The following is a 22,500-nucleotide window of genomic DNA, read 5'->3' on the forward strand; positions in this document are numbered from 1 at the left end:
CCGTGACTGGAACAAGTCATAGTACCGTGACTGGAACAATTCACGACTATGCATCGATCCTTTCCTCATTATTCTAGCAGTGATGACTAGCAGTGACATCACTGTAATATACATAATAAACTTCGAGAATTAACTCAGCTTAAAACATATTGGAAAAATACCGAGTCTCTCCCCATAATCCCCCAAGATATTCACAACTCACATCAAGTGCCAGACTGATGAGAATTTGAAGCCTCACTGAACACTTGGAGCCTCGCGGGGCTGCTTCAACACTGCCGGCAAATGTCATCAGAAAAATATGCTCCAGGATAGTTAGAGGGGTAGGTGTGTGGGTGTGTGGGTGTGTATAGGTGTGTACTCACCTATTTGTACTCACCTATTTGTGGTTGCAGGGGTCGAGTCACAGCTCCTGGCCCCGCCTCCTCGCTGATTGCTACTAAGTCCTCTCTCTCCCTGCCCCATGAGCTCTATCATACCTCCCCTTAAAACTATGTATGGTTCCCGCCTCCACTACGTCACTTTCCATGGCTTGACTACTCTATGACTGAAGAAATACTTCCTAATATCCCTTTGATTCATCTGAGTCTTCAACTTCCAATTGTGACCTTATATATATATATATATATATATATATATATATATATATATATATATATATATATATATATATATATATATATATATATATATATATATATTATATATATATATATATATATATATATTATATATATATATATATATATATATATATATATATATATATATATATAATATATATATATATATATATATAATTATTTTATTATTATCACACTGGCCGATTCCCACCAAGGCAGGGTGGCCCGAAAAAGAAAAACTTTCACCATCATTCACTCCATCACTGTCTTGCCAGAAGGGTGCTTTACACTACAGTTTTTAAACTGCAACATTAACACCCCTCCTTCAGAGTGCAGGCACTGTACTTCCCATCTCCAGGACTCAAGTCCAGCCTGCCGGTTTCCCTGAACCCCTTCATAAATGTTACTTTGCTCACACTCCAACAGCACGTCAAGTATTAAAAACCATTTGTCTCCATTCACTCCTATCAAACACGCTCACGCATGCCTGCTGGAAGTCCAAGCCCCTCGCACACAAAACCTCCTTTACCCCCTCCCTCCAACCTTTCCTAGGCCGACCCCTACCCCGCCTTCCTTCCACTACAGACTGATACACTCTTGAAGTCACTCTGTTTCGCTCCATTCTCTCTACATGTCCGAACCACCTCAACAACCCTTCCTCAGCCCTCTGGACAACAGTTTTGGTAATCCCGCACCTCCTCCTAACTTCCAAACTACGAATTCTCTGCATTATATTCACACCACACATTGCCCTCAGACATGACATCTCCACTGCCTCCAGCCTTCTCCTCGCTGCAACATTCATCACCCATGCTTCACACCCATATAAGAGCGTTGGTAAAACTATACTCTCATACATTCCCCTCTTTGCCTCCAAGGACAAAGTTCTTTGTCTCCACAGACTCCTAAGTGCACCACTCACCCTTTTCCCCTCATCAATTCTATGATTCACCTCATCTTTCATAGACCCATCCGCTGACACGTCCACTCCCAAATATCTGAATACATTCACCTCCTCCATACTCTCTCCCTCCAATCTGATATCCAATCTTTCATCACCTAATCTTTTTGTTATCCTCATAACCTTACTCTTTCCTATATTCACTTTTAATTTTCTTCTTTTGCACACCCTACCAAATTCATCCACCAATCTCCGCAACTTCTCTTCAGAATCTCCCAAGAGCACAGTGTCATCAGCAAAGAGCAACTGTGACAACTCCCACTTTGTGTGTGATTCTTTATCTTTTAACTCCACGCCTCTTGCCAAGACCCTCGCATTTACTTCTCTTACAACCCCATCTATAAATATATTAAACAACCACGGTGACATCACACATCCTTGTCTAAGGCCTACTTTTACTGGGAAATAATTTCCCTCTTTCCTACATACTCTAACTTGAGCCTCACTATCCTCGTAAAAACTCTTCACTGCTTTCAGTAACCTACCTCCTACACCATACACCTGCAACATCTGCCACATTGCCTTCCTATCCACCCTGTCATACGCCTTTTCCAAATCCATAAATGCCACAAAGACCTCTTTAGCCTTATCTAAATACTGTTCACTTATATGTTTCACTGTAAACACCTGGTCCACACACCCCCTACCTTTCCTAAAGCCTCCTTGTTCATCTGCTATCCTATTCTCCGTCTTACTCTTAATTCTTTCAATAATAACTCTACCATACACTTTACCAGGTATACTCAACAGACTTATCCCCCTATAATTTTTGCACTCTGTTTTGTCCCCTTTGCCTTTATACAAAGGAACTATGCATGCTCTCTGCCAATCCCTAGGTACCTTACCCTCTTCCATACATTTATTAAATAATTGCACCAACCACTCCAAAACTATATCCCCACCTGCTTTTAACATTTCTATCTTTATCCCATCAATCCCGGCTGCCTTACCCCCTTTCATTTTACCTACTGCCTCACGAACTTCCCCCACACTCACAACTGGCTCTTCCTCACTCCTACAAGATGTTATTCCTCCTTGCCCTATACACGAAATCACAGCTTCCCTATCTTCATCAACACTTAACAATTCCTCAAAATATTCCCTCCATCTTCCCAATACCTCTAACTCTCCATTTAATAACTCTCCTCTTCTATTTTTAACTGACAAATCCATTTGTTCTCTAGGCTTCCTTAACTTGTTAATCTCACTCCAAAACTTTTTCTTATTTTCAACAAAATTTGTTGATAACATCTCACCCACTCTCTCATTTGCTCTCTTTTTACATTGCTTCACCACTCTCTTAACCTCTTTCTTTTTCTCCATATACTCTTCCCTCCTTGCATCACTTCTACTTTGTAAAAACTTCTCATATGCTAACTTTTTCTCCCTTACTGCTCTCTTTACATCATCATTCCACCAATCGCTCCTCTTCCCTCCCGCACCCACTTTCCTGTAACCACAAACTTCTGCTGAACACTCTAACACTACATTTTTAAACCTACCCCATACCTCTTCGACCCCATTGCCTATGCTCTCATTAGCCCATCTATCCTCCAATAGCTGTTTATATCTTACCCTAACTGCCTCCTCTTTTAGTTTATAAACCTTCACCTCTCTCTTCCCTGATGCTTCTATTCTCCTTGTATCCCATCTACCTTTTACTCTCAGTGTAGCTACAACTAGAAAGTGATCTGATATATCTGTGGCCCCTCTATAAACATGTACATCCTGAAGTCTACTCAACAGTCTTTTATCTACCAATACATAATCCAACAAACTACTGTCATTTCGCCCTACATCATATCTTGTATACTTATTTATCCTCTTTTTCTTAAAATATGTATCACCTATAACTAAACCCCTTTCTATACAAAGTTCAATCAAAGGGCTCCCATTATCATTTACACCTGGCACCCCAAAGTTACCTACCACACCCTCTCTAAAAGTTTCTCCTACTTTAGCATTCAGATCCCCTACCACAATTACTCTCTCACTTGGTTCAAAGGCTCCTATACATTCACTTAACATCTCCCAAAATCTCTCTCTCCTCTACATTCCTCTCTTCTCCAGGTGCATACACGCTTATTATGACCCACTTTTCACATCCAACCTTTACTTTAATCCACATAATTGTTGAATTTACACATTCATATTCTCTCTTCTCCTTCCATAACTGATCCTTCAACATTACTGCTACCCCTTCCTTTGCTCTAACTCTCTCAGATACCCCAGATTTAATCCCATTTATTTCCCCCCACCTAAACTCCCCTACCCCCTTCAAGAGCTATTTAGAAAAAGGAGAAAAACCTAATGTATGTATATATATATGCATGTGCGTGTCTGTGAAGTGTGACCAAAGTGTAAGTAGGAGGAGCAAGATATCCCTGTTATCTAGCGTGCTTATGAGACAGAAAAAGAAACCAGCAATCCTACCATCATGCAAAACAGTTACAGGTTTCTGTTTCACAGCCATCTGGCAGGACGGTAGTACTTCCCTGGGTGGTTGCTGTCTACCAACCTACTACCTACCTATATATAATGTCGTGCCGAATAGGCAGAACTTGCGATCTTGGCTTAAATAGCAACGCTCATCTTGCCATATAGGACAAGTGAAAATTTGTGTATGCAATAATTTCGCCAAAATCATTCTGAACCTAACGAAAATAAATATATATTTCACTGTGTTTGTTTAGTATTAAATTATTGTAAACAAATCTAAAATATATTTAGTTGGGTTAGGCTAAAATAAATTGCGCTTGTTATAATAAGGTTAGGTAAGTTTTCTAAGCTCCTTTTGGTTCAAAGTTATAAATTTTTACATCAACATTAATGAAAAAATATATCTTTAAACGTATAAGAGAAAATTTTAGAAAGGAGTTAATTTTAAATGAGTTCTTGCTAATTGACCAGTTTTACATATTCGGCACGATATATATATATATATATATATATATATATATATATATATATATATATATATATATATATATGATAGCTGTAGGCCTTTCGTGTTGCAATCAACAAATCATCAGAAGCTTGCAACGATGCAGGGAACGCCTTTGCTCCAGCAAGGGCCTTAATTTTCCCTCCTTTCGAAGCCTTGCTCCTAAAGACAATTTTAATCGCTACATTAGCCACTAATATGCTCTTGACTGGTTGTGAGCAGGTACCCTGCTACCTTAACTATAGCCTAAGAGCTCGGCTTGAAACTCAACACCAAAAAAAAAAAAAGTCTTTCCAAATTAAAACACATGTAATACTCACTTTTTGGCACCGCTTTTGAAGTCATGAGAAAATTAATACAGGCGGCACCTGTTCCATGACCGAATATCGTGACGTTGTCAGCGTCACCTCCGAACTCCGCTATGTTCTCTTTGAGCCAGTGTAGCGCCGCTATCTGGTCCATCAGGCCGTAGTTGGTGATGGACCGTAGGTACGGGTTCTCGTTAGTGTTGAGGAAACCTGCGGTAAGAAGAGGGTGATTGTTAGTGCTGGGGAAACCTGCGGTAAGAAGAGGGTGATTGTTAGTGCTGGGGAAACCTGTGGTAAGAAGAGGGTGATTGTTAGTGCTGGGGAAACCTGCGGTAAGTGGGTGATTGTTAGTGTTGGGGAAACCTGTGGTAAGAAGAGGGAGACTGTTAGTGCTGGGGAAACCTGTGGTAAGAAGAGGGAGACTAGGAAGAGGGAGTGAAGGAGGAAGCTTTGCTAATCGAGTTTTTGGTCTTATGAAACTGAGAAACATACCACAGAACACAAATACTATCACAACGAGGTAAAATAACGAGGGGAAAGGAGTAAGGGAAGGAAGGAGGCAGGACGGGAGGATAAGGAATGGGTTTGTTATGGAACAAAGGATCTACTTTTCCTTCTGGTTGCTGAGTCCTCTTCAAGTGATGAAGGAAGAGAGGCAGTAATAAATAGTAACTAGTGAAGGAAGAGAGGCAGTAACTAATGATTGTATAGAGGCAATAATAGACTGGTACAGACCTACCAACACAAGGGCACTGGTAAGCCAGCAGAAGGCCTCTCTCAGATGACCAGCAGCTCCAGCTGCGGGTCATCATATGACTAAGACCCGCGTCAGGAAACACTTGTCCTGTTTCCTAACAAATCTTAACTAACCTCAGGGTAGGTACAGCAGTTCCACAGCGGTGAAGCCCCCCCCCCCTAAGGGTGTGTCAACAGAGAAAAGAAGCTTAGGAAAACCCGAATCCCTACGAAGATTTCTCACTCATTATCTACGAAAACAAAAGAAAATGACAGGCGTCGCAAACACGGAGAGGAAAACAAAAGAATCACTCGAAGCAACGAGAAAGAATCAATGTAGAAATTAAAGATTTAGATTAAATTTTCCTGTCGAAGTTGCTAGTTTATTGTGCTATCCACATCCATCCTGTGGATGGATATGGATACACAAAAGACCTAGGAACTAGGCACCAAAAAAGGCTTTAGGCAGGTACATTTGGATTTAGATCTGCAACTATTACAAGCCCATTCAGGAAATTTGCTTAACATATCTGGTATCTTATTTTCATTACTATCTTGGCAATAATACTAATAATAATAATAATAATAATAATAATAATAATAATTTCTCATAAGGTTACCTAGTAGGCAGAAACGAAAAGATAAAAGTGGGATAGAAATGAACATAAATCACTGGGAGGCGAGAAATTAGATATTAACCAAAAAAAAGGGTCTAGCAGTGCACATTACAACGAACTTATTACTGGAATAACACAGTGATTTCGGCAGTATATTCGAGGCTATTACTCTCATTACAATCAAAACTAAGCGTTAAACCCACAAAAATATGCAAGGCTAGCATATCTCAGGAATCTCAGAGGATTCTTCAGGACTTTGTACGCAAGATATTTCAGGGTAATCCTAGATTATGCAGCCCCAGCTTGGAGCCCCCAGCTGGTTAAGCATATTGAGAAACTTGAAAAGGTGCAAAGGCATGCAACTAGACAAGTCCCAGAAGTAAGAAGTGATGAATCATAGAGAGAAATTAAAGCATTTGAACCTGACTAGTCTGACAGAGATGAAGACAATAGGTTTTGTGTGCGAGGGGCTTTGACATCCAGCAGGCGTGCGTCAGCGTGTTAGATAGGAATGGAGACGATGATTTTCATGACTTGACGTGCTGGAGTGTGAGCAGAGTTACGTTTATGAAGGGATTCAAGGAAACCTACACAACCCCCACAGTGAAGCCTACGACGACGTTTCGAGCCAAGTCCGACCGAAACGTCGTCATAAGCTCCTCTCTCCTATGTGCGGGTTGTGTGTGTATTCGAGTCACGATATTGTGCCTTTCTGTTCTTCAGAAGACGAGGGAGGATATGATCACAACATCAATAATACTTAGAGGAACTAATTGGATAATATTTTTGTTCAATGTGACTAACAAGAAAATATATATAAATTTAAATAAAAAAAAGAGTCAAGGGGCTGTAAGGAAGTACTTTTTCAGCCTCAGGGTCGGAGGAAAGTGAACCGAACGGAATCAAGAAGTTTTGGAGGTGAACTTCATACCGAGGTTAAAAACTAGGTACGACATGACCTACGACGGTCGATTAAGCTTAAGAGGCGGGACCAGGAGCTAGGACTCGTACATACAAAAAAGCAAGATATATAAATTATATATGCAGAAAGTCTCACATATACACATACAAAACTCTCTCTCTCTCTCTCTCTCTCTCTCTCTCTCTCTTTCTCTCTCTCTCCCTATCATTCCCTCAAGTTTACCTAACAAGGGAACAAGTTAGTTACTAAGACCGGATATTAACAAGAGTCGCTATCTGAAACAAACTGACAGCCTCGACTCCCCTTTTCTGTCAGCCTCAACCCCCCTCCGTCAACATCGACGCACTCCATCAGAGTCAACCACCCCTCTGTCAGCCTCGACTCCAGCAGTCAGCTTCACCCACAGGTACTGGACATCACGGTATAAACCTTGGTAAATAGGAACCGACAAATTGGATTAGGAACACATGTGAGTAGACACTAGGACCTTGATCACATCTCAGAAGTGATCAAGGTCCCAGAACCGAATCTTTTCTGTTATAACATTTGCTAACTTATCTTTCTAAACCACTGGACATCCACACAACAGATGTAAAAGGTTTGGAGTTGAATACATGGAAGTCAATGGCATCTGACAAAGTATCACCATGGATGCTGCAAGAGGGAGCATCACCATGGATGCTGCAAGAGGAAGCATCACCATGGATGCTGCAAGAGGGAGCATCACCATGGATGCTGCAAGAGGAAGCATCACCATGGATGCTGCAAGAAGAAGCATCACCATGGATGCTGCAAGAGCATCACCATGGATGCTGCAAGAGGAAGCATCACCATGGATGCTGCAAGAGGAAGCATCACCATGGATGCTGCAAGAGGAAGCATCACCATGGATGCTGCAAGAGGGAGCATCACCATGGATGCTGCAAGAGGAATCATCACCATGGATGCTGCAAGAGGAAGCATCACCATGGATGCTGCAAGAGGAAGCATCACCATGGATGCTGCAAGAGGGAGCATCACCATGGATGCTGCAAGAGGGAGCATCACCATGGATGCTGCAAGAGGAAGCATCACCATGGATGCTGCAAGAGGAAGCATCACCATGGATGCTGCAAGAGGAAGCATCACCATGGATGCTGCAAGAGGAAGCATCACCATGGATGCTGAAAGAGCATCACCATGGATGCTGCAAGAGGGAGCATCACCATGGATGCTGCAAGAGGGAGCATCACCATGGATGCTGCAAGAGGGAGCATCACCATGGATGCTGCAAGAGGGAGCATCACCATGGATGCTGCAAGAGGAAGCATCACCATGGATGCTGCAAGAGGAAGCATCACCATGGATGCTGCAAGAGGAAGCATCACCATGGATGCTGCAAGAGGAAGCATCACAATGGATGCTGCAAGAGGAAGCATCACCATGGATGCTGCAAGAGGGAGCATCACCATGGATGCTGCAAGAGGGAGCATCACCATGGATGCTGCAAGAGGGAGCATCACCATGGATACTGCAAGAGGAAGCATCACCATGGATGCTGCAAGAGGAAGCATCACCATGGATGCTGCAAGAGGAAGCATCACCATGGATGCTGCAAGAGGGAGCATCACCATGGAGGCTGCAAGAGGAAGCATCACCATGGATGCTGCAAGAGGGAGCATCACCATGGATGCTGCAAGAGGGAGCATCACCATGGATGCTGCAAGAGGAAGCATCATGGATGCTGCAAGAGGAAGCATCATGGATGCTGCAAGAGGAAGCATCACCATGGATGCTGCAAGAGGGAGCATCACCATGGATGCTGCAAGAGGGAGAATCACCATGGATGCTGCAAGAGGAAGCATCACCATGGATGCTGCAAGAGGAAGCATCACCATGGATGCTGCAAGAGGGAGCATCACCATGGATGCTGCAAGAGGGAGCATCACCATGGATGCTGCAAGAGGAAGCATCACCATGGATGCTGCAAGAGGGAGCATCACCATGGATGCTGCAAGAGGAAGCATCACCATGGATGCTGCAAGAGGAAGCATCACCATGGATGCTGCAAGAGGAAGCATCACCATGGATGCTGCAAGAGGGAGCATCACCATGGATGCTGCAAGAGGAAGCATCACCATGGATGCTGCAAGAGGGAGCATCACCATGGATGCTGCAAGAGGGAGCATCACCATGGATGCTGCAAGAGGGAGCATCACCATGGATGCTGCAAGAGGGAGCATCACCATGGATGCTGCAAGAGGGAGCATCACCATGGATGCTGCAAGAGGAAGCATCACCATGGATGCTGCAAGAGGGAGCATCACCATGGATGCTGCAAGAGGAAGCATCACCATGGATGCTGCAAGAGGAAGCATCACCATGGATGCTGCAAGAGGAAGCATCACCATGGATGCTGCAAGAGGGAGCATCACCATGGATGCTGCAAGAGGAAGCATCACCATGGATGCTGCAAGAGGGAGCATCACCATGGATGCTGCAAGAGGGAGCATCACCATGGATGCTGCAAGAGGAAGCATCACCATGGATGCTGCAAGAGGAAGCATCACCATGGATGCTGCAAGAGGGAGCATCACCATGGATGCTGCAAGAGGAAGCATCACCATGGATGCTGCAAGAGGAAGCATCACCATGGATGCTGTAAGAGGAAGCATCACCATGGATGCTGCAAGAGGGAGCATCACCATGGATGCTGCAAGAGGAAGCATCACCATGGATGCTGCAAGAGGGAGCATCACCATGGATGCTGCAAGAGGAAGCATCACCATGGATGCTGCAAGAGCATCACCATGGATGCTGCAAGAGGAATCACCATGGATGCTGCAAGAGGAAGCATCACCATGGATGCTGCAAGAGGAAGCATCACCATGGATGCTGCAAGAGGGAGCATCACCATGGATGCTGCAAGAGGGAGCATCACCATGGATGCTGCAAGAGGAAGCATCACCATGGATGCTGCAAGAGGAAGCATCACCATGGATGCTGCAAGAGGGAGCATCACCATGGATGCTGCAAGAGGAAGCATCACCATGGATGCTGCAAGAGCATCACCATGGATGCTGAAAGAGGAAGCATCACCATGGATGCTGCAAGAGGGAGCATCACCATGGATGCTGCAAGAGGGAGCATCACCATGGATGCTGCAAGAGGGAGCATCACCATGGATGCTGCAAGAGGGAGCATCACCATGGATGCTGCAAGAGGAAGCATCACCATGGATGCTGCAAGAGGAAGCATCACCATGGATGCTGCAAGAGGAAGCATCACCATGGATGCTGCAAGAGGGAGCATCACCATGGATGCTGCAAGAGGGAGCATCACCATGGATGCTGCAAGAGGAAGCATCACCATGGATGCTGCAAGAGCATCACCATGGATGCTGCAAGAGGAAGCATCACCATGGATGCTGCAAGAGCATCACCATGGATGCTGCAAGAGGAAGCATCACCATGGATGCTGCAAGATGGAGCATCACCATGGATGCTGCAAGAGGAAGCATCACCATGGATGCTGCAAGAGGGAGCATCACCATGGATGCTGCAAGAGGGAGCATCACCATGGATGCTGCAAGAGGAAGCATCACCATGGATGCTGCAAGAGGAAGCATCACCATGGATGCTGCAAGAGGGAGCATCACCATGGATGCTGCAAGAGCATCACCATGGATGCTGCAAGAGCATCACCATGGATGCTGCAAGAGGAAGCATCACCATGGATGCTACAAGAGGGAGCATCACCATGGATGCTGCAAGAGCATCACCATGGATGCTGTAAGAGGGAGCATCAGCAAAAAAAAAAAAAAGGATGAACTTAAAAAGTAACGAACATTAACACTCAGCCCAAATAAATACTATAACACTATGCTAAAATATCCAGCATTAGTTAAATAAACATTAAATATTAATGTCAGAGGACTCACATAAAAGTTCTCCGAGGTCCCTACAGGTACCTCGGTAATTATAGGGCTCAGTCAAGGGCAAATTGTTAAAGTATGATCCACAGTCAGTGGCAAGTCATAAGCTACACAGAGGTGGTCAGAGGCACCTGTAAACAGATGATTATGGTCGAGTTGTGTGTACTTGATCTTCAGTCGACAGATTCGTCTGAGAGTGTTTATCCCCATAGGAAGAGGGCCAAACACCGACGTCCTGCCGACCCCTGTATATCTTGCTGCCAGTCTGTAGGGCCCACCAGGCCCGCAACTTCCCAATACCACGGCTGTGGATATGGCCCCCGAGGTCACTAAGTGCAGAAGTCTACTGACGGTGAAGGGTTTAAAGACGAGTCTAGTTAGTGTTAGTTATGGGAACTTGATAATACCGGAACGTCAATAACCCAGGATAAGCCAGGAAAGCCAAGCAGCTTCGCTAATTTCCCTCGGGGACCTTCCTTGTTCTCCTTCCTAGAATACCACCTAACAGCCACCTAACTCCTAGCTACCTACTTACTGCCAGATCAACGGCAGTAATCCAGAGCTTAGAAGACTTGCTTACACGTCTCGCCCAGCCACGACTTAAACAATGCAGGAAACGTTCTATATATTTTGATTATAGAGGCAGATATAAATCATTAATATATATAAAAACGAAGCCAAGATCACCACTGATTAACGAGGACAAAACTGGAACATTGTAATTAATGAAAACGTAAAGATGTGATGGACAGGATTTTGTTGGGTTTTGTTAACCCGGGTAAAGTTAGTAAGCCAGGATAACCCAGTAAAGCCAGGTGAACAGGGGCAGCAGGTGCTAGGTAAACAGCGGCAGCAGGTACTAGGAAAACAGGGGCGGCAGGTACTAGGTAAAGAGGGGCAGCAGGCACTAGGTAAACAGGGGCAGCAGGTGCTAGGTAAACAGGGGCAGCAGGTACTAGGTAAACAGGGGCAGCAGGTACTAGGTAAACAGGGGCAGCAGGTACTAGGTAAACAGGGGCAGCAGGTACTAGGTAAACAGGGGCAGCAGGTACTAGGTAAACAGGGGCAGCAGGTACTATGTAAACAGGGGCAGCAGGTACTAGGTAAACAGGGGCAGCAGGTACTATATAAACAGGGGCAGCAGGTACTATGTAAACAGGGGCAGCAGGTACTAGGTAAACAGGGGGCAGCAGGTACTATGTAAACAGGGGCAGCAGGTACTATGTAAACAGGGGCACCAGGTACTAGGTAAACAGGGGCAGCAGGCACTAGGTAAACAGGGGCAGCAGGCACTAGGTAAACAGGGGCATCAGGTACTAGGGAAACATGCTCAACATCTCTCATATTCTGGGGACTGATCCCCGGATCTGAGTGTGTGTGAGCTGGTCACGTTACCGAAGCATCATAAATATTTTTACACTACTCACCAAGCTAGCCACGAGCGCCATGAACCCACGTAGACTATAGAGCGCCTGGGAAATGGGAGGCAATCATTTCTGATTCAAGGGAATGGTAATCCCATTCCCATTAATAAACAGCCCTTCACCATGAAGGGAAAACACATCAGAACGAGCATTTCAGTATTAATAAGCTTATTTTGGTACAGCTACACTCAGCTACAATTATCATACTTAGTAACATATGCAATAAAATCACAGTAATTAAGTTATATCACAGAACAGTCACTAGGAAAAAAATAGTGAGCTTCCGAGTGCTTTCGGGATTTCTCACATTATCAAGGAACAGTTCCTTGATAATGTGAGAAATCACGAAAGCGCTTGGAAGTCCACTATTTTTCCACAGTGGTTGTTTTGCATAGCAAACATGTGTGTAAAATAGTCGAGGTGACTTATTTCCACTGGGTTCATCTGCCTCACTTAATACACCAACGCCTCTAATATTTTTAAATTTAATCCTAAAAATTATACAATGTTTACCTTTTTATTAGCTAACCACGGAACGGGTGGGGTTCGAACCCACGGCGATTGAGTCGTAAAATCCCACCAGTACCGTGGGTTGTCTACAATTGTCTTATTACGAATTCTTATTAACTGATTTACACGTAAAGACAGAATAAAAATTATTCATCATAGCTATGTATACTTTGGCTAACATTGAATAAAAATATGATGGATAATAACTAGAAAATAGAGAATAGAAAGGCAAGACTGAGAAACTGTAGGTTAATAAAAAGAATGTGAGTGACAAGGCGGAAAAAGAAAGCCGAGAGGGAAAGCAGAGAAAGGAGTGTATCATGAGTGAGCTGGGTGTTGGTGAGAGTGACAGCAGAGAGGCGGATGTTGTGTCTTACTACACTGCTGAGGTGTACTGTGTACCGTGAGGGAGGGGCAGGAGAGAAGCAGGATGGAAGGGAGACAGGTCCTTACAATGGAGCACGAGGGAGTGAATGGGGGTGAAGAAGGGAGGCAGGAGGCACGAAGGGAGATAGAATGTAGGCAGGAAAAATTAGAAAGGAGACAGAAGGGGAGGGTGAACAGACAGGAAGAATAGACGTAGGGAGACATGTGTTCACACTGTATCAGAAGAGAGAGACAAAGCAGAAGGGAGGTGAAAGGAGGTAGGACGGGACGTAGCAAGGGAAGTAGGAAGGGAAGTAGGTAGGAAGGTAGGAAGCAAGGCAGGAAGCGAGGTAGGAAGGGAGGCAGGAAACGAGGCAGGAATGATGGAAGTAGGGAGGCATATGTTTCCACTGCATCAGAAGGGAGAGAGAAAAAGCAGAATGAAGGTCAAGGAAGGTAGGGAGTGGAGGAAGCCAGGTAGTAGAGAGGCAGGAAGGAAGTGGGTCAGGAGTATGCAAGTGCCACAGGTGCCACGCTAGACATGCCAGAATACCACACTGGACATGCCGGGACACGCTGGGAGGGGAGTGACAAAGGAAGTCACCACGGTACAGGAGACGCAAGACGCTGTCAAGATGCTCGTTAGAGGGCGCCCCAGACACCAGGGTCGTTAGTGCCTAGGTGCCAGACGACTGATGGTTCGGTAATTAGTGAAGAGGTGAACGTAGGTAGGCTGTGGGTGAAGGAGGTATGAGAGAATGTTGTACTTGACAATGTTTTGAACGACAGAGCGAGGACAATGTGTGTGTACCTGCCTAGTTGTGGTTGCAGGGGTCGACTCTCAGCTCCTGGCCCCGCCTCTTCACTGGCCGCTACTAGGTCATTCATCCTGCTCCATGAGCTTTATCATACCTCTTCTTAAAGCTATATGTGGATCCTGCCTCCACTACATCACTTCCCAGACTATTCCACTTCCTTGCAACTGTGTAACTGAAGAAATGCTTCCTAACATCCCTGTGATTCATCTGATTTTTCAATTTCCAACTGTGTCCCCTTGTTGCTGTGTCCCATCTCTGGAACATCCTGTGTGTATGTGTGTGTGTGTGTGTGTGTGTGTGTGTGTACTCACCTAGTTGTACTCACCTAGTTGAGGTTGCGGGGGTCGAGTCCGAGCTCCTGGCCCCGCCTCTTCACTGATCGCTACTAGGTCACTCTCCCTGAGCCGTGAGCTTTATCATACCTCTGCTTAAAGCTATGTATAGATCCTGCCTCCACTACATCGCTTCCCAAACTATTCCACTTACTGACTACTCTGTGGCTGAAGAAATACTTCCTAACATCCCTGTGATTCATCTGTGTCTTCAGCTTCCAACTGTCCCCCCTTGTTACTGTGTCCAATCTCTGGAACATCCTGTCTTTGTCCACCTTGTCAATTCCTCTCAGTATTTAACGAGTGAAGTAGTGGAGGCAGGAGCCATACATAGCTTTAAGACGAGGTATGACAAAGTTCTGGAAGCAGAGAGGACCTAGTAGCGATCAGTGAAGAGGCGGGGCCAGGAGCTGAGTCTCGACTCCTGCAACCACTGTGTGTGTGTGTGTGTGTGTGTATACTCACCTAATTGTACTCACCTAATTGTGGTTGCAGGGGTCGAGACTCAGCTCCTGGCCCCGCCTCTTCACTGATCGCTACTAGGTCCTCTCTGCTTCCAGAACTTTGTCATACCTCGTCTTAAAGCTATGTATGGCTCCTGCCTCCACTACTTCACTTGTTAAGCTATTTCACTTCCTGACCTCAGCGTGTTAGAGACATTTAAAACGTCAGCGTGTCAGGGACATTTAACCTCAGCGTGTCAGGGACATTTAAAACCCCAGCGTGTCAGGGACATTTAAAACCTCAGCGTGTCAGGGACATTTAAAACCTCAGCGTGTCAGGGACATAATAACTGCTGTTATTACTGTTAACAGCAGCAACAGAAACAACAGATGAAGTTACAGCAGCAGCAATAACAACAACAGTGACATTAGCGATATTAGGAACAACAGTAGCTGAAACAGCAAAAACAAGAGAAGCAACAGGAGCAGTAACGCCAACAACAGCAAACAACATCAACAATGACAACAGCGGCAACAACGCCAGCAAAAGCAACAACAGAAACAGCAGCAGCAACAACAATAACAGAAACAGAAATAATAGCAGAAACAATAGCAGTAACAAGAGAAGCAGCAGCATTAGCAATAACAACAGTAACATCAGCTACAACGCTGGCAACAACAGTAATAACACCTGAAACAGCAGTAGTAACGATAGCAACACCCGTAGTAACACAGCAACGGTATTAATAACAGCAGCAGTACTATCAATAGCAGTAGTAACAATAGCAACAGCAGTAACAGCAACAGTAGTAGTAACAACAGTACCATCAATAGTAACAGCAACAGTAGTAACAGCAACAGTAGTAGCAGCAACAGTAGTAACAGTAACAGCAATACTAACAGCAACAGCAGTAAAAACAGTAGTAACATCAACACCAACAGTAGTAACATTAATAAGAGCAACAGTAGTAGTAACAGCATCAGCAAAAGCAACAATATCAACAACAGCAACAATAACATCAGCAACAGTAGTAGTAACAACAGCAACAACAGCAGTATCATCATCAGCAGCAGCAATAGTAACAGCAACAACAGTAATAACAATAACAGCAGTAGCAACATCAACAGCAGTAATAACATCAGAAGCAGCAGTAACATCAACAACAGCAGTAGTAACATCAACAACAGCAGTAGTAACATCAACAACAGCAGTAGTAACATCAACAATAGCAGTAGTAACATCAACAACAGCAGTAGTAACATCAACAATAGCAGTAGTAACATCAACAACAGCAGTAGTAACATCAACAACAGCAGTAGTAACATCAACAACAGCAGTAGTAACATCAACAATAGCAGTAGTAACATCAACAACAGCAGTAGTAACATCGACAACAGCAGTAGTAACATCAACAACAGCAGTAGTAACATCAACAACAGCAGTAGTAACATCAACAACAGCAGTAGTAACATCAACAACAGCAGTAGCAACATCAACAACAGCAGTAGCAACATCAACAACAGCAGTAGTAACATCAGAAGCAGCAGTAACAGCAACAGCAGTAGTAACATCAACAACAGCAGTAGTAACATCGACAACAGCAGTAGTAACATCAACAACAGCAGTAGTAACATCAACAACAGCAGTAGTAACATCGACAACAGCAGTAGTAACATCAACAGCAGTAGTAACATCAACAACAGCAGTAGTAACATCAACAGCAGTAGTAACATTAACAACAGCAGTAGTAACATCAACAACAGCAGTAGTAACATCGACAACACCAGTAGTAACATCAACAGCAGTAGTAACATCAACAGCAGTAGTAACATCAACAACAGCAGTAGTAACATCAACAACAGCAGTAGTAACATCAACAGCAGTAGTAACATCAACAACAGCAGTAGTAACATCAACAACAGCAGTAGTAACATCAACAACAGCAGTAGTAACATCAACAACAGCAGTAGTAACATCAACAACAGCAGTAGTAACATCGACAACAGCAGTAGTAACATCAACAACAGCAGAAGTAACATCGACAACAGCAGTAGTAACATCAACAACAGCAGAAGTAACATCGACAACACCAGTAGTAACATCAACAGCAGTAGTAACATCAACAGCAGTAGTAACATCAACAACAGCAGTAGTAACATCAACAATAGCAGTAGTAACATCAACAGCAGTAGTAACATCAACAACAGCAGTAGTAACATCAACAACAGCAGTAGTAACATCAACAACAGCAGTAGTAACATCAACAACAGCAGTAGTAACATCAACAACAGCAGTAGTAACATCGACAACAGCAGTAGTAACATCAACAACAGCAGAAGTAACATCAACAACAGCAGTAGTAACATCGACAACAGCAGTAGTAACATCAACAACAGCAGTAGTAACATCGACAACAGCAGTAGTAACATCAACAACAGCAGTAGTAACATCAACAATAGCAGTAGTAACATCAACAATAGCAGTAGTAACAACAACAGCAGTAGTAACATCAACAACAGCAGTAGTAACATCAACAACAGCAGTAGTAACATCAACAACAGCAGTAGTAACAGCAGCAGCACCAGCAAATCCCCCAGGGAACTACACACCAACACAACATCAACCCCCAAGACTATAAACCCAACACCACCACCCTCGTCCGAGTCTCCTGAAAATCCTCGCCCTAAGACTCCCATTAATTCTCATGCTGATCCTCAGAGCCTGACCCTTCTCTGGTCTGGAGGCTCCAGCTTCCAGGGATGTAGCGATTAGTGCTCCTTCTGGAACTCCCTCTCCAGCTCCAAGCTCTACCTTAACCCAAGATGAAAAAAAGGAGGAATTTGCATAATCTGATGGCCAAGGATAACTGGCCAGCTTAGAGGCGGTTCTTGTGTTGGCTAGCTGGTAGCGAGACAGTTCAGGGTAGGGTGCTTAAGAGAGAGATGGTTCATGGTAGGATGCTTAAGAGAGATGGTTCATGGTAGGATGCTTCAGAGATGGTTTATGGTAGGATGCTTCAGAGATGGTTCAAGGTAGGATGCTTCAGAGATGGTTTATGGTAGGATGCTTCAGAGATGGTTCAAGGTAGGATGCTTCAGAGATGGTTTATGGTAGGATGCTTCAGAGATGGTTCATGGTAGGATGCTTCAGAGATGGTTCATGTTAGGATGCTTCAGAGATGGTTCATGGTAGGATGCTTCAGAGATGGTTCATGGTAGGATGCTTCAGAGATGGTTCATGGTAGGATGCTTCAGAGATGGTTCATGGCAGGATGCTTCAGAGATGGTTTATGGTAGGATGCTTCAGAGATATTCATGGTAGGTTGGTAGGATACTGCAGGATGTGATAGCTCTTGGGATGTACTCAGGATGCTACACCAACAGGGACGAGTCACTGGATGCTGCACCAGCAGCGAGATAGAATCTTTACAGGATAATTTCCAGCTGGAGATATCTCCTCACAAAACTTCTCGAGAAGAGAGAGTTCTGAGGTGCTGGGACGATCTGGCTGATCTGGAATCCTTCCTCTGCCTAACGAGATTTTTGCCTCAATGAGGATAAGAAAAAACTCGCAATAACCTGGTTGGAACTTATCCCAAAAACTCTGTACCTTGAAGATTAACTCTGTGACGCCTACTCAGTCCCTCCTTGACCCTTGTCAAGTGACTTGTGATTTGACAGTGTTGTACCTCGACAATGTTGTTACTTGACAGTGTTGTAACTCAACTACGTTGTGACCTGACAATGTCGTAAATCGACACTGTTGTGACTTGACAATGGTTCAGGACGGACCGAAAGGTCATTATAATAGTAATCTCCAAAGAGCCTTTTTTCAAAGTTGTCAGTTTCTTCCAGGGAGCAGAGATCACACCGTCCACACGAGACGAACATCTCTAATGTTTTAGCCATAATCTACACCATTCTATGTTCTAGACCTGACCGACCGACCGACCGACCGACCGACTGACTGACGGATACTAGTGGCTATTTCTCCTGTGCACGTCCACAAGACACAGCAGCTGTCCAGAAATACACTATAGAATTAACTGTCTAGAAATACACTATAGAATTAAACTGTCTAGAAATACACTACAGAATTAAGCCGACTAGAAATATACTACAGAATTAAGTTGCCTAGAAATACACTACAGAATTAAGCCGCCTAGAAATACACTATACACTCTAGAAATACTCTTAAAGAAATAACTGCTTGTATAAGATTTTCACGTACTGAATAATTTCCACAACTGAATATCTTACAAGGCCAGTAGGAACTTAGTGTACAGCCAGTGTTAAGCTAGGGTTTAGCTAGGGTTTAGCTAGGGTTTAGCTAGGGTTTAGCTAGGGTTTAGCTAGGGTTTAGCTAGGGTTTAGCTAGGGTTTAGCTAGGGTTTAGCCAGTATCTTCGATCCCATGAGGTTAGTCCCTGAGCCTTGAAGATAGTCAACCTTTCAGCTTTAAGGTCATAAAGTCTCGGCCGATCCTCAAAGGTCAAAAGAGGTCAGCCACAAGGCTTCCAGGTCATCAGAGGTTGACCATAAGGCTTCCAGGTCATCAGAGGTCAGCTGGTGTCAGCTGCTCGACACACCACACCTGCCTGATACACCACACTTTCTTGACACATTCCTGACACCACACCTGCCTCACACACCACATCTACCTGACACACTGCACCTGACACACCACCTGCCTGTGGTTTGGAACCACTTATATTACTTTTATTACCACTACTACTACTATCAACGCTATTACAAATACAATTACTACTTCTCTTACTTCTACTACTACTACTACTACTAATGATAATAATAAGAATAAGAATTTCTCTGCAGCAAATTACAGTCTCCACTCATCAACGGACACACAATTCATGCCCCGTATTACAGCCTAGGCACAATAAGACCTGTTATCGGGTGTAAAGGGGAGCAACGAGCAGATTATAATAAAAAAGAAGCGCTAAACCACAAGGGCCAGCAAGGAGCAGAAAAGAACAGCTGAATGACTTTAAAATATATTTTCCTTCACCAAGAGCAATGTGGATATTTACCGATATGTACACTATATACAGTTGGAAAATGTATGTGTACAACACCGTTTAGGCAAAGCCAAGATACAGCCTTATGACAGAATGGACAACCGTGCTCAACCAGCTCTAGTATGGAAATAAGAAGGGCAGACAGATGGGTGGTGACCACAACACCTCTACGATTGCCAGACCCACCTTCTCACTGGCTGAACCTGGGTACTGATCGAACGATGGGGCCCCATCGTTCGACCCTAGTACTGGTTCGCTGGTTGGGGGGGAGATAGCCTTTCAATGAGGGTGTGTACATGCACCGAATAAAGGTGACATACTCTTTGCATGCCACACCCCGTAACACATAACATAATTCATGCCCCGTAAGATGTAACACAAGTCAAGCCCTGTAACACGTAACACACAATTCATACCCCTTAACACAGGGCATGAATTGTGTACAGGTATCCAACACCCCCTACAAAATACCTCCCAAAACATGAACTTCCTAGCTGTCAGGGAGTGCCAAAAATAGTTCATGAACTATCCCACTGATGTCAGAGACTACCCCATCCCCATATCTTCCCCGAGACTGGTCCATATTTTCCCTTTATTCCTCTCTCTTCTCGTTTCCTTGTCTCCCATGGTTATCTCTTATCCTCGGCTCTAGGATAGAGATATCTCCATAAAAATTCTATTTCTGTGTATGGGATAGGTTGTTCAGAGAGATGGTGACTGTCAAGTGACAGTAACTGCAACTCTGCTGGAACGTGACCTTTGATGCTGTCGTAGCTGATGACTCTTTACTGGAATACTGGACGATATTCTTGTTGTTCCTACTAAAGTGTCTCTCAGCTCAGGCTGACACTACTGAAGTCTCTCCGTTCAGAATGACACAAGTGAAGTCTCTCCGTTCAGAATGAGACAAGTGAAGTCTCTCAACTCAGAATGACCCAAGTGAAGTCTCTCAGGATGTCTAAGTCGTCAACAGATCGTTACTGTATCTCACTAATGCTACAAAAACACCATCAGAGTCCAGAAACACTTCCTCGTAGTAACACCCTAACACCTCCCTCGTAGCAACACACCCTGCTAACACCTCCCTCGTAGCAACACACCCTGCTAACACCTCCCTCGTAGCAACACACCCTGCTAACACCTCCCTCGTAGCAACACCCTGCTAACACCTCCCTCGTAGCAACACACCCTGCTAACACCTCCCTCGTAGCAACACACCCTGCTCACACCTCCCTCAAAACCAAGAACAAAATCCACATTCATCCCGGAGCAGCAGCAACACAAGAGTGCTCGTCTCTCCTCCCTACAGCCACGACACTCCATCGCATCGCCAACAATGTCTAAAAATTCCTGCAGGCTTACAATTGGGTCGTTTTGCCTTGCGGTCGGTACGTGTGTCGGCAAGTTAATGAGATTCCCCACAGGACCCGCACGCAGCCGCCACCCTGTAAGGTTTTCCAAACAGCCAGGGATATTTCCGCCTTTAAGATACACTTGTGTCTGTAAATGGAGGAGTTTGAACGGGAATAAGAAGCGAAGGTCGACCTCCATGTTGAGACGATCTTCTTTTAGTGATGGAAAGTGTTTTTGGTGATGGGTATCAAGTGCTTAGAAGTGTTTCTGAAGGTGGGAATCAAGTGTTAAGTGTTTCCGAAGGTGGGAATCAAGTGTTAAGTGTTTCTGAAGATGGGAATCAAGTATTAAGTGTTTCTGAAGGTGGGAATCCCGTGTTAAGTGTTAGTTTTTCTATCAAGATCGTCTACACAGCGAGATTTTCCGGAAATGTGAAGAAACAAAATACACACATTATTAAATAACACGATCTGTTAAACCACGGAACGGGTTGGGGTTCAACCCATGGCGAGTGTATAGAAATGTACATAGCTGGATGAATATTTTTGTAGCCACCTGGCCCAGCGGCTTATACACTGTCCCCGAGTTTTACGACTCACTCGCCACGAGTTCAAACACCAACCGTTCTGTGGTTTGTTTACAAAGGTGTTATTACGATTTAGTGAGTCACGTTATGATGTAAATGGTAATAATACTGGTAAAATTACCGACAATATGCTAGATAAAAGGACAGGTGAAGCTAATGTGACATTTTATTACGGCAGCGTTTCGCTCTTCAGGAGCTATGTCAAGCTGTAACGGCTTTACTAAGTTTCTGGAGATGGCAGTGGCACCATGACGACAGTGGTGCCATAAGAGTGGCAGCATGACAGTGGCACCCTGACAGAACCGTGATGACAGTGGTACCATGAGTGGCAGCATGATGGCAGTGGCACCATGGCAGTGGCACTATGGGACGTGTGCCAACAAGGGGACGGAGGCAAGGTTCAGGGTAGGACACACTAAGCTGGTTATATTCCATTAGGATTATCGGAAGGTGCCATGCAGCGCTTTAGGTATGCAAATACTAATATCTTGGCCCTTCATGTGTGTGTACTCACCTGTGTGTGGTTGCAGGGGTCGATTCACAGCTCTTGGTCCCGCCTCTTCGCTGGTCGCTACTAGGTCTACCCTCTCCCAGCTCCAAGAGCCTTATCGTA

At 44.5% G+C, this 22,500-nt stretch overlaps 1 protein-coding gene across 4 annotated transcripts in view; it reads right to left on the reverse strand.

The window, feature by feature from the left end:
• LOC128703825 (neuroligin-2) overlaps positions 1-22,500 on the reverse strand; it is a 446,601-nt gene that overhangs the window by 142,015 nt on the left and 282,086 nt on the right. For all 4 annotated transcript variants that reach the window (XR_011394466.1, XM_070103745.1, XM_070103747.1 and 1 more), the window contains exon 3: positions 4,846-5,043. Coding sequence is in view for 3 of the 4 variants with exons in the window: in XM_070103745.1 (XP_069959846.1) it covers positions 4,846-4,987 (142 nt within the window). In the remaining variant the exon portion in view is untranslated. The remainder of the gene's footprint in view (positions 1-4,845; positions 5,044-22,500) is intronic.

This window comes from Cherax quadricarinatus, chromosome 87 (genome assembly GCF_038502225.1).
Source record: "Cherax quadricarinatus isolate ZL_2023a chromosome 87, ASM3850222v1, whole genome shotgun sequence".
Taxonomy (NCBI): Eukaryota; Metazoa; Arthropoda; class Malacostraca; order Decapoda; family Parastacidae; genus Cherax; species Cherax quadricarinatus.